Here is a 14,025-nt window from a genome sequence, read left to right on the forward strand (position 1 = left end):
TCAGCCGAATGTTCAGCAGAGAAAAAGTCATGGATATAAACTTGACATTTTACGAATGTACTACCACGAAACAATACTAAGTTTGTATACAAACCACGTCAATTGCTGATTAATTGTTTATTGAGATCTTTAGGTAATTTACATAGTAGTTTCATAGTTTACTTTCAAAAGTTTTAAACTGCATTCGATATATTCTACAAACGAAGCAAATGAGTAAAAGTAAAAATTCTTAATCGAACACACTAATTGATGAAATAAAAAGAGAATACATAAAATACGTAATTCTGGAAATGAAATTATTGAAAATAAATTTACAACTCGACCGTAATTACAAAAGCAACAATGTGGAATAATAAAACTTCGCATTATAAAGATTACATATTTTTGTTACAAACAATCAGATTTACTGAACAACAAATAAGAATTTTATCATGTCGTAAAGCTTAGGACTTTTATAAGATTCTGTTTTTCAAATGCGAACAATGTTCAATGGTTACAAATAATCGGAATTGATAAGACTCTCCAGACTTAATATAATCTAGTTCTCAAACAAAATTTCTTTCCTTAAAGGCAAATAAAGACAGGTGAAAGAATTTTGATAGCAAAGGTGGCAACAACATAAAGCAGTGTGATACAAAATGAGATGTCTTTCTCTTCAACGAAAGAGAAATTTATAGATAAGGAATATCAGATGTCGTAGTTTGAAAAGACAACAAGGAGGAACATTTGCAAAAGCTATTAAGTTTTGGACATTTTATGTTTCATTTCATTGATTCAGTTTTACACCATCTTTAATGTTATTCTCAACTCCTAGCACAGATCAAGCTTTTTTTCTCTTTTGATTATTTTGGAAGTTTCTGTCGAACTTTTTTAATATTTTGATAAAAAAAATAGCACTTATATATAATTTGTTATAACTCTGTAACATTCTCTTATTTTTATCTTTCTTGAATAAAAAAAAAATTGCATTGTAGTATATTTATATATTGAATTGTTTGGTTCGAAATTTAGAACAAAAAGAAGTAATCCAATGGGTTATTTGATAACTTGAAAATCAAGCAATACTTACATGAAAACGGAAGCATGTTCATACGGAAATACGAATTTTAAATCAATGGCCGTTGGTAATTGAAAGTGTTAATTTCAAATCTAATTTGCGTCAACAAAATTTTTTTTTATTCTTATTATTTTCCTGAACATAAAGAAAAAAAATTACATTGTATTAAATTTATATTTTGAATTGTTTGGTTTGAAAGTTGAACAAAAGGAAGTAATTCAATAGGTTATTTGGTAATTTTTCATGGTAGATTATCATGGGTAATTTTAGCCAGATCAGCATAACGAGTGAGAAGGAAAGTTTTGTTTCCTTTGCAATTAGAAGTTTCGATTTCGTTAAGTAATTATTAAGATCTTATAGAATAATTTTATTGCTATTTTTGAATACAAAAGAATTAAAAAACAATACATTAGAGTAAATTTATCAATTGTATAGTTTGGTTTGATATTCGAGTAAAAAAAAGAAGTAATTCAGTGGGTTATTTGGTAACTTGAAATTTAAGTAATACTCGCATGAAAGCGGAAACATGATCAAACGGAATTACGATTTTTAAATCAATGGCGTTTAATAATTGAAAGAGTTTATTTCAAATCTAATTTGTATCTACAAAAAATGTTACATTGTTATTCTAATGAGTTTGTAAGGGACTGATTTTTTTACGGCCAAAACTTTTTATTTTATTTCCAATGGCAAATTAAAGGACAATTGAACATCAAAAAGATAACAATAAATAAGAGCGAGCAATCCAGTAGCGTTTCCAGATAGATTTCCGAGAGAGAGCAGGGTATTTAGATAGGTGAGACAAGTCCATTATCTCGTGGAGGTCACACAATTTACAAAAGGGATCATGAACCACTTTGATGCGACATAGATGTTTTTTCAGGCAATCGTGGCCAGTTATCAGACGATACATGGTGGCAGATTTCATCCTGGACCACTGAGGGACATTGAGAAACTGTTTAAGCCATAGTTTATTGGAATTACGATTTTTGAGTTCCTCGTGAAAAGAGGCCCTGAAGATGTTCTTTATGAGACTTTTGATATTATAGAAAGGAAGTCTGGAGTTGATCTCTGTAGGACAGAGGCCCCTTTTTTTGACAGGAGATCGGTCACTTCGTTTCCCTGGATTCCACAGTGGGTCGGAATCCACTGGAGAGCCACTATCTTGTTATTACTGACAAACCATTTAAGGAGATTTGAGCAATTATCGATGGTTAAAGTTCGACAGTGACTGGGAGCATTAATTGCTTGAAGTTCAGCCTTAGACTCAGATAATATTACAACTTTTGAGAAGGAGTCTAAACGCGTCCGAAGTTGTGACAGGGCCTGGTAAATGACCAAAATCTTGGCATCGAAAGCTGATCTATAAATGCCGATGGGAGTATACAGGCAGAAAAGTTCACAGTAAACACCAGCACCGGCGCTAACACAATCACTCATTTTAAAACAGTCACTATATATTCTCAGTATATCAATATACACCGAAGAGCCATTACATTACGACCACCCTCCATCTATAACAATGGGCTCGCCCAGATTTTCATGGTTTCTCGCCCAGGAACAATGTTTTCATGGGACACATTAGGACCCATAATCCTCATAGAACAATCCCTGACGTCTGTAAGCTACTTGAACATAGTTGCAGACCAGGTTCACCCATTCATGGTAACAGTTTTTCCTGTGGGGGATGGTGTTTACCAACAGGATAATGCACCACGTCATAAGGGTCAAATCGTCATGGATTGATTCGAGGAACATTCCAGTGACTTTCAAGTCATGTCTTGACCACGGCGGGTGCTAGCAGTTTTGAGGGCTAAAGGTGGTCCTGCATGTTATTAGCAGGGTGGTCATAATGTAATGGCTCTTCGGTGTATATTCGGTCAGTACATATTCGGACAAAACTAACTGCTCAGAATATCATAGGAAATTTCAGAAAGAGCAGCACAACGAGTGAGAATAAAAGTTTCGTTACCTTTAATATTCGAAGTTTCAATTCCGTTAAGTAAATAATAAGATCTTGTAGAATCATTTTATTGTTGTTTTTTAATATAAAAGAATTAAAGAAATTGCATTATAATAAATTTATCTTTTTGAATTGTTTAGTTTGATATTTGAGCAAAAAAAAAATGGAGTAATTCAATGGGTTATTTGGTAGCTTGAAAATCAAGAAACACCTGTATGAGACGCTTTATTCTTTTCTAATGGAAATCGACAAAAAGACTGAAAAAGTGATGGCTCGACGATACTATGAAAAATCTCATCACCTTAGTTGAACGCCGGTATAAGATTAAATAAAATAACTTTGTTGTCTCTGCATGGCAACGCTTTTGTGTTGTAGTCGTTAGTAAATAAAGGTAGATGGTGTTCTTTCAAGATATACAGAAGTTGTGATTTAATTACGTTTACGCGAATTAACAACCTTGAAGGTGAAAACCATAAAGTTGTAAGTCAGAAATAGTATTGTTCAGCAGGTCAAGGCTTATAGTGGGCTGTAGCGCTGCATAAATGAGTAAGACATTCATTTATTTCATTGTCAATATTACACTAAAATACAGGGAAATTTAGGCTAGCTTACTGAATTATTTTATAAATCAAATGCTTATTTGAGACAGGTATACAAAAATCCCTTTTTTGTTGTTGTTAAAACTTGATGCAAGTAAGTGAAAATAAGATAACCAAATAAATTAAACATGCTAATACTCATCATTTCATTAGAGATATTTATTATTCATGACTAAAAAGTGAAACATAATTTCCGTGTTAGATATTTATTGTTAATCTGCTAAAAATGAAGTAATGTTTCTACAATTACTTAAAAATTAATTTAGCGAAAAAGTTGACTAGGTGAAGAGTATTTTTTCTAAGTTTAAACGTTAACGGAAAGTCTAAAAAGCAAAAGGAATTCGAGCAAACTTTCTTACCGTAAACAGTTTTTCAGAAAATTCGTGAAGTGTGTATTATTTGCCCGTGGGGAAAGAAAAACATTGCTTTTCTACCGGCTTTTTTTAGACAGTTGACTGTAAAAATAGCTAATAATTTAAAATTATGACTTTGCTTCAAACCACGTAATTTATTAAAAGATTCTTGGGCAGTAAAGAAATAAAGAAAAAAATAATAAAAAAATTTTTCTTGCTAAAATGTTTTCCAATTTTTTCATTAAATATTTATAAAATGATTTAAAAAAGTTTCCTAATTCTAAGAATCTTCTTCAAAACTTCCACAGTTTCACAGTTCCTGGAGTAATTTATTTAGGATTCACATATATTTATTGGTTCATATTTGGTAAGAAAAAAGTTGGCTGTTCAACTATTTTTTTGTATAGCAAATGTTTCAAAAGATATTTATTTGTTATTGTGCTTTCATGTTTACCAAAACGCTGATTAAAATTTTAGAACATGAAAGTTTGTGTTGTTATGGAATAATAGATGAAAGTAAAATTTAATGAATATAAGTTTATTGAACACAAATCGCAGTTTTGAATATTGAGTTATTCATCGAATTATTAGACTTCGAAAATAAACGTTTAATACGTAAAAGACATTAAAAATATGATAGAGAAACAAAACAAAGAGAAAATGCAATTAGCACCAATAAATGAAATAATAAAAAAATTGTTTTTAAAATTCTCAAAAAGCAGACGATCTTTTCAGAACAATACATATATATTTGCGGCATTGTCGCCGAGAGTGAAATAATGAAATTAGGACTGATTATTGGTTATTCTTTGCTTTTCACTGACAACGATACTTCTGTATCATATTGAAATGACTTTTAAATTAATAATTAGTAATAAAAAATAAATGTCAATAAAAAAATTCACTAATACATTACATTAAATTTTTTCTAAAATAGCATATAATTTTCGATGTAACACTGGAGCATTATCTTCATAGCTAAGAAAAATAAGTTTTGCTTTTAAAAATAAAGAAATATGTTAGAGACTTATCAAAAAGAAAAAAGAAAGAAAAAGGAAATTTAGAAATTGGCCTTACGACTTCCAAGAAGACTTTTCAAATTTTCTAGAAAAATAACTAATAAATTTAGTGAGTGGATGAGAAAGAAAAACTAAAAGGCATAATCAGTGTACATAAACTTTGTGTTTATAAAACAAATCCAATGAAATTAAAAAAAATCAAACAATTGTAGTGTTTTAAAAGCATTTTAACTTAGAAAGAAAACGTAGCATCTACAGTTCTGGTATGACGTAAAACTTGAAAAGTTTTTAAAACCTGATCGAAGTAAATTGACTGAAAGACATTAATAAAAATTATAACTTTTTTTTTTAATACGATAGGCTTTTAAAAAATTTAGTCCCGTGAAAAAATAGTATGAATCATGGTAAAAAGGTTTTTTTGGAATCATGCTAGAGGGAGCTACTTTTGGCTCAGAGGATATAGCATTCGCTACCCAATGAGATAACTCAGCGGCGATTGGTTGATATGCTCCCGACTGCTAGGCTCCCGAATTCTGCTTCCAACCTGGGGGGGGGGGGCTCTTGGTTTGCCTCTCCACGTAACGCAAATGAGGGTTAGTCCTTCAATACGCAAATAGTCCGCAAATAGCCCTTCACGAAAGCTAGTTTGTCCCAATGATGGATCCAGGAGTTCACTAGTCTTATGGGTTGGGTTCTCACATGGTTATGGAGTTAAACATTGATAGTCGTAAACTCAGAATTGACTCGGCTGCTCAACTCCAGGTATAAAATAAAATAAAATCATGGTAGAAGAATTGAACTAAGAGTTTTAACTCTCAGTGCAGCGATGTTAAATATGATTAAAAATAACGCTAAAAACTCACAAATTACAAAAATTTTAATAAAACCTATACGGATTACGTTATCACAAGGCATTACTTTCACGAGAGAGATAAATGGAAGAGGGAAGAACCCACTTAAAAGGGATGAAAGGCTGAGTCAACCTTGCCCGGCCCGAGGATCGAACCTAGGACCTGTGGCACGGGAGCGCGAAGTGCTACCACTCAGCTACCGGGCGTTCTTATCTCCAACAGTGTCTGATATAAATGAGTCCAGGAGTTCTAGAATTTTTGATTAAGCTTTGATGTTGAGACGATATTTCAGCGATCACTTAGTTTGTCCCAATGGCAAGAAATTTTACACTAATAAAGGTTTACAAATGTGACATTGAAACCCGCATAGATTTTAATATAAGTATTACTATTTGTAATTTTTAAACGATGTTTTTAATGAAATTTAATTTTGCAGTAATGATAGACAGGGGATGAAGGATAGATACAAATGTGACACAGAAACGCGTATAAGTTTTAATAAAATTGGTTGTGATTTTTAACCATTGTCCAACAGTATGATGGGCACATTTTACTGTAATGTGAGCAGTGAATGAAGGATGAAAACAAATGTGACACCAAACTTGGCATGGGTATTAATAAAAATATTGCTATTTATGATTTTTAAACGATGTTTTTAATGAAATTCAATTTTTCAGTAATGATAGACAGGTGATGAAGGATAGATACAAATGTGACACCGAAACGCGTATAAGTTTTAATAAAATTGGTTGTGATTGTCCAACAGTATGAAAGGTACATTTTACTGTAATGTGAGCAGTGGATGAAGGATGAAAACAAATGTGACACCAAACTCGGCATAGGTTTTAATAAAAAAAGTACTATTTATGATTTTTAAACGTTGATTTTTATGAAATTTGATTTCACAGTAATGATAGGCAATAAATGAAGGAGGAAAGTTTTGATTTTATCTTGCCCTCTTTAAGAAATGGGCCAACTGCTTTGTTAGCATTTTACTTTGTTTTTCTCTCTGTTCAAAAGTTGCTCTACCTAATTGGAAATAGGGAAATTTTTTTTTAAAGTTTCTGAGTTAATTATTTATTTTTTACTATTTTAAAAATTATGAAAATTGAAAAATATCGTTTCTTAACTGGAGATAAATACTTTATTTATTAGAAGACTAGGATGGAATTGAATGTTTTAGTTTTCTTAAATTAATTTAACGAAGAAAAATTGCTGGTAATTTTTGCATTAAGAAAATATGGAAGCGGTATATTACTTTAAACATTAAAAAGTAAAAAAAAAAATTATAATACTGAAAAAATAATCGAAACATAAATGAAAGGATTCTTTGGAATTCAAAAAAAGGAAAAAAAAGAAAAAAGAAAAAAAGTGAAGTAGAAAAATAAATAAATAATTGAAATAGTAAACAGTTGCACTTAACACAGCGCTTATAGCAGGTATGCATATTTTTGATTCCTGTTTAACTAGAAAAATAATAAAATTAGCAAAATATTTCATTCTTTTGAAATTTGCAACAAATTGTATTCGAGGAATAGATCAAAATTAATGAACGACATACACAATATAACAGTGTTTTTTATTTTTTTTATCTAATATTAAAGTGAAACATTTGCGTAGAAATTTAATTTTGCATTAAGAGGTATTTTTCAAAAAATACTATAGACATTCTGTTTATTATAATTAAAATTAAAAAATAAATTTTTTCTAATGTATTACTTTATTTTTAAAAGAAATTAATCATTTTTACTAGAAATAAGGAAACACTTTCCGTGACATATGACAAAAATTATTTTTTCTCATGTTAAATATATACTTTCTACGTAAAAAAAAAGAGAAAATTATTTTACCTTGCTAGACGTAATTTTTGTAGTTTAACTTTTTTTTGAAAATTATAATCGATGTTTATTGTCGAGACGCTTTTTTTCACTCAAAACAGCTACATAAGGTTTGTTCTGAAAACTTTCTTATTCTTCTATAGCGATTACTGTTTTTGGAATTCATTAAGAACAAGGAAACTTAAATGTAAAGGAAAAAAAACATTTACTAGTTTAAGCAGTATATTTACAAAAAAAATTTCTTTTAATAGTTTATTTGAGACTATTAAATGTACTATTTATTTTACGAACATACAAACCATGTTCGTTCTTATTTTTCAGATTAAATGTTCTAAGAATGGTATATATTGGGTTTCTTTTCTCCCATAATAATCTAAGCTGAATTATTTTGAGAAAACCTTGTATTTCGTTGCTTCAAAAATAAAGAAAATTTGCAATTTTATATTTAAAAATAAATTTCAAATAAACTAGACAAAAAATTAAGCTCTGTCTGAATTTTTTTCCTATTTTCTTTTTAAAAAAGGAAAATAATCGAGTGAGTGTTTAGACTATCCTGTACTATTTTGAATCCTTTGTAAAAAACTTGCTTAATAGTTGAGTGATCATTTTTATTTAAATATTTTTATCATTTGATTGATTTAATAGATAAAAGAAAATAAAAACTATCTTTGAAATAAACATAAGTCAGCAATATTTTTCATTACAATATTACCGAAAGCAATCTATGTTTAGTTTACTTTACCATACATTTAAAATCATGATAATTGTTTCTACAATCCTAAAAAATTTCATAATAATGTCGGGAAAAAATGTCTGGCTAAGAAAAATGCACATTGAAAGTCAATTTTTGTACTGTTCATAAATGGAAAAAAAACTATTTTGGATAAAAATGCTGGTTGTCACAACGTGGTTGAGTGCAATAATACCGAAAAGACCGATTGTTTATTTGGGTTTTATATGCTAGTTTTATTTTACAATAAAATTATATTTAGCTGGCTATATTTTTTATTTTTTAATATCTCTTTTTAATAAAAAAATATAAGAGAAAAAATTCGAACCCGAGGTTTATATCAAGTATGAGTAACTTACATTTAATATGACTTTGGACCTATTCATTTAAGTGTTACAAAATGTAAAAATATTGATAAGGTTTTTAATGAATATCTTAATATTAAAAAACAAAATTGTTAAGAAAAATGATAAGTGCATTATATTTGCAACGGAAAAAGTTAAACTTCTTTGAGTTATTAGAATGGGGGAAAATAAATACTTAATCTTTTTGTACCTCTTACTTCATTCAAACTAAAATGATGAAATGAAGAGTGTGTGTGTGTGTCTCTCTCTCTTATAACTCTTGTGCCCCTCTTATAACAATCGCGTTAGTGTCCCGAAAATTGGACAATGAATAAAGGAAACAATTTTAGCCCCCGATCATAAGATTAGTTGAAAAATTTAAATTAGATCATTCTGAGGAGGCATTTAAAAAATGAAACTTTCTTATTGGTTTAGAGCTAGCAGTAGTAGGGTTTTAGGGCTTCTGCGCCAGGGGTCCGGGGGTCCCGCGGGTGTACTCTTGAAGGGGGTTGGGGGGATCCATCAAATGTGACAGCTACTATAGTTGAGGGTGTTTTTTATTTTTTTTAATCTTTATTTTGTAACGAAATATTTTTAATTATTATTTCTTAATTTAATTTTTAATAATTACTTTTTAAATTATTTTTTATATAATTATTTCAATTATTGTTTTTAATCTTTATTTTTAGTTCTTGTTTTTAATTAGTTGTTTTGTTGCTTTACAAGCCTCTTCGTCATACATGCATGTTATAACAGGTAGATTCAAGATAAATCAAGAATAATCTTGCATTATTCAGCAATGTTTTTCTCCGCAAGAGGCGCTGCATTTTTATTTAGTTTCAAAATTTACCGCTAGAGGCTCTGTGATCAACCAATCAGAAAGGAGTATTTCAATGACATCACTACTTTTTCAACCAATGAGCGCATGAATTTCAAGAACCAATCAGAAATGAGAGAAAATAGTATAAAAGTATATGTTCTTACCCAAATCGTCATTTATAATTTGGTTTCTGCCTTAGTGCCTTTTAAATATTCGTAACGAAGGAATGGCTAACATGAAGCGAAAAGCTGATCATAGCGAAGTAAGTATCTTTTATTTTTATTTTTTTTTATAATATGCATATATTTCTGTAGTATTTTATAATCTAATAAATGTTTTTGATTTTTTTTTTAGAACAATCAAGGATCTTTCCACGAAAGCAGTATTCCTTCCAATATGTTTATTTTAGTAGAAGATGTCTTTATTTCCACTACTATTTACCGTGATCGAATTCTGGTTAATGTGAGACGATATAAGAAACATGGAGAAAAGTACTATCCATCGAAAGAAGGAATTACTCTAACGCCTTACCAGTTCATCCATTTGGTGAACAGTTCATTTTTGAGAGAAAAGTCAACTGAAAAGAAAAAAGACCACCCCCTTTATGAATATTTCATCAACTTACCATACCTCATCGATCCAGTGACTGTCTATTCTAATACAAGTGTTGGCATTCAAGACAAAGATAAATTTCAAAATATTGTATGCATTGAATTTGGTGAAACCATCCTGCTCAAAAAAGTCTCTACTTGTAGAAAGGGTAACACCTACACAACTAGCATAACCCTGAATGATGAGCAATGGGAAAAAATATTCTCAATTCGGGAATTTTTGATGGACAATTTATATTATTTAAAATACAGTAATTTGGACTTTAAAAAGATGTTTGAAGAAATTTTAAAGCACCCTGTACCAGTGACAGCACCAGAAGACGATGGAACTATCGTTGAAACTTTAAGACACCTCTTACGGACTGAAATATACATGTTACTCGCTCAACACAAAGACTTAATGAATCCTATGGAAGTAAGTCATTTAGAACTTTCAACCAACACGCGAGCAATGTTTTCTGAAGCTGCCATGAACTTTAAACCTAATGAAATTGTTAAAAAATTTTATAATACTGTTAAAAACAAAACGCTTCATCCTGTCACACAAAATAATTTATTAAACTTTGTAACTGCTCATTTCCTAGAATCAATTGATCTTGTTGAAATACTTCAAACAGCCAGAAATGATTTTTGTACTAGTTCAGATTAAATAAATATGTTATTATTTTCCAAATTATATAACAATATGTTATTATTTTCCAGATTAAATAAATATTCATTCACTATTTTTCACTATAAATGGAACCAACCCTAATAATATTCTTCATTTATACTTTGCATTTCATACTGTTAACATGGAATCCTTTTATAAAGATCCCAAACATCCAGCTAGTTTTGGGGGTGCGGATGCAATACATGGTGCGCTCAAAGGAAAAGAGAATGCAAATACCGTTAAGAAGTGGCTCTCTTTTAAAGATTCTTATACACTGCATAAACCTGTTAGACGCAAATTTCAACGGAATCGTGTTTTGATGAGTGATATGAACAGGCAATTTCAAGTCGATTTAGTCGACATGCAATCTCTTTCTAAATTCAATAAAGGGTATAAATACTTATTAACGTGCATTGACGTTTTCGCAAAGTATGCTTGGGCCATACCGCTAAAAGATAAAACGGGAAAAAATGTAAAAGTAGCCTTAGAATCTATTTTTAAGGAACGAAAGCCTGAATTACTTCAATCGGATGATGGAACAGAGTTCAAAAATAAAACAGTTCAACATTATTTGAAAAGCATGCAGATTAAATTTTTTACAACAAATAATTCTACGAAATCAAGTATTGTGGAAAGATTTAATAGAACATTGAAAACAAAAATGTGGAAATATTTCACAGAATTCAATACTAAAAATTACATCGATGTGATTGATCAATTAATATGGAGTTACAATCACACTCGACATAGCAGTATTAAAATGGAACCAGCTTCCGTTAATAAAAGCAATACCAGTGAGGTCTTGGAAAATTTGTATGGAGATTTGAAGACATTAAAACGCAATCCACCTGTTTTTAAAGTAGGAGACAGCAGACTGAAAGGTCATTTTGAAAAAGGATACGAACACAACTGGAGTCGGGAAATATTCACTATTCATGAAATTATTCCTCGAATTCCTGTTGTTTATAGATTAAAAGACTTACAAGGTGAAGAGATCAAAGGTACTTTTTATAAAGAAGAATTGCAAAAGGTAGTAGACTCTGGCTTCTATCCGGTAGAAAAAGTGATCAAAAAGAGAAAGAAGGGAGGAAGCACAGAATATTTCGTGAAATTTTTAGGCTATCCTGAAAAGTTTAATGCCTGGGTGAGTGATATTCAAAAAGTATAAATAGTGAAACTTAACCTCTGAAGGCTCATTCTCGAAAATGTCTTTCTACGTGACGTTACCTTCTGATAGCTCCATGCAGTTTTTTCCTAACAACAAAATCTCTCATTTTAAGACGCAGTTACCGATACCAGTTAATCTAAACGGTGAATGGGAAGTAGGCCTATCTGAAATCATCTATCCCCATTCTTGGCTGAACGTAAATGAAAGTAACAATTATTTTCAATACAAGATAAGTAATGGTAATATCGTATCGACTGTAAAGCAAACAATTGATGTGGGGTGTTATGAATCAATGTTCGATATTGTATCAGCTATACAACTTGCTTTACCTAAAAATCCTAGCCGGTTTACAATAAGTTACAATAAAGCTACGAAACGAGTAAAAATTAACGTCGTTCAAGGTTGCAGTCTTTATTTAGAAAAGCTAGGTGAATTGTTAGGATTTCGACGCGATGCAGTGATTACGGGTAACCAGAAAAGCGAATTTGTGGCTGACGCGTGGTCTAATTTTTCAGTTTTCTATGTGTACACAGATCTTATTTCACCCCAAATTGTCGGAGATACACAAGCTCCTCTACTGCGGATGGTTCGAATAAAAGGACATGACGGTGAAACAATCAGTCAGTATTATGATAGACCTCAATACTTACCTTTGATGAGGCACTCCTTTCAAACTATTCAAATGGAGCTTAGATTGAATTCAGGTAATTTCGTACCTTTTGAAAGTGGTAAAGTGATCATAGTTTTACATTTCCGCATGAAGCAAATACTATAAATAGTACGATGCGTTTTTGAAACATTCATTTGAAGAGAAGACGTCAAGATGAGTGTACCGTACGTTTGTTGTACTAAAAAATTCGAAGAACATTATGCGAGTCAAATTGGCTCGGGTTTGTCCTATTATAAAGGTATTAATTTCCAAAAAGGCTATGGACTTGGCGGTATATTTCGTCGATTATTTAGAGCAGCACTACCCTTTTTAGTAAAAGGTGGTAAAACTATTGGAAAAGAAGTTTTAAAAACTGGAACCCGTGTTGCATCTGATGTATTATCTGGCGAAAATTTGGAAGAAGCTGTAAAAACAAGAGCGAAGGAGAGTGGAAAAAATTTAGCTCGAAAAGCTATTGATAAAGTACAATCGATGGTGGGAAAAGGACAGTATAAAAGGAAGCGTAAGAAGCAGAAAAGAATCATTTCATCAAAAGCTCGCAAAGTGAGTGGACGTGATATTTTTGATCCATAATGGCATTTTTATTGAAAGATTCTCCCGAATGTGTGAAATCTGAATTGGAGTTGTTTAACTTACCTAGTACTCAAACTGTTATTCAAGATGGTCAGTGGATACAGTTTCATCCTCTTTCTAATGTGTTTGATAATGCACCTGTAGAGTTTCACGTTTCAGGAAGTGCTGAAGATTACATAGATCTCAGCCAAACTCAATTGTATGTGAAAGCGAAAATTGTAAAAAGTGATAATACTCTCATCACTAAAGATGATACTATTGGACCTGTGAATTTATTTCTTCATTCGTTATTTTCTCAAGTTGATATTTCATTGAATGATCGTATTGTATCCAATTCAAGTAATACTTATCCTTATCGAGCCTACATAGAAACTCTCCTCAACCATGGATACGATAGCAAAACTTCTCAATTAACAGCTGAATTATTTTACAAAGATTCTGATGATGGCTTAAAGAAAAGAACTGCTTTTATCAAAGAAAGTGCTACAGTGGATATGATTGGATGTATACATTCCGATTTATTTCACCAAGAGCGTCTGTTACTCAATTTGGTGGATGTGAAAATAAAATTGATACGAAGTAAGCCAGAATTTTGTTCACAAGGATCTGAAGGATTTAAAGTAGTATTAGATCATGTGTCTTTGTTTATCCGAAAAGTTCGTGTGAATCCAGGAGTGTTACTTGGTCATGCTAAAGCACTCGAGAAAACAAGTGCAAAATACCCCATTAATCGAGTGCAATGCAAAGTGTATTCGATTCCTAAGGGAAGTATGTCTT

The 14,025-nt window shown here is 30.9% G+C and overlaps 2 protein-coding genes across 2 annotated transcripts in view; one reads left to right on the forward strand and one right to left on the reverse strand.

Annotated features, from left to right (window-relative positions):
- The window catches only part of LOC107437431 (uncharacterized), a 455,576-nt gene that overhangs the window by 280,781 nt on the left and 160,770 nt on the right, over nucleotides 1-14,025 (reverse strand). The gene's annotated exons all lie outside the window — the stretch shown is intronic.
- LOC147807173 (uncharacterized) lies at nucleotides 9,452-11,900 on the forward strand. Its single transcript, XM_087167896.1, has 2 exons — nucleotides 9,452-9,836; nucleotides 9,929-11,900. The coding sequence occupies exons 1-2, from the start codon at nucleotides 9,801-9,803 to the stop codon at nucleotides 10,832-10,834; spliced, it is 942 nt and encodes a 313-aa protein (XP_087024022.1). The 5' UTR covers nucleotides 9,452-9,800; the 3' UTR covers nucleotides 10,835-11,900.

This window comes from Parasteatoda tepidariorum, chromosome 7, assembly GCF_982258835.1.
Source record: "Parasteatoda tepidariorum strain Cologne lab strain chromosome 7, Ptep-v5.0, whole genome shotgun sequence".
NCBI classification, from domain to species: Eukaryota; Metazoa; Arthropoda; class Arachnida; order Araneae; family Theridiidae; genus Parasteatoda; species Parasteatoda tepidariorum.

Coding starts and splice junctions, on each gene's coding strand:
- LOC147807173 (XM_087167896.1), top strand. CDS start 9,801: ATGGCTAACATGAAGCGAAAAGCTGATCATAGCGAA. Junction 9,837..9,928: donor GAAAAGCTGATCATAGCGAA/GTAAGTATCTTT, acceptor TTTTTTTTTTAG/AACAATCAAGGATCTTTCCA.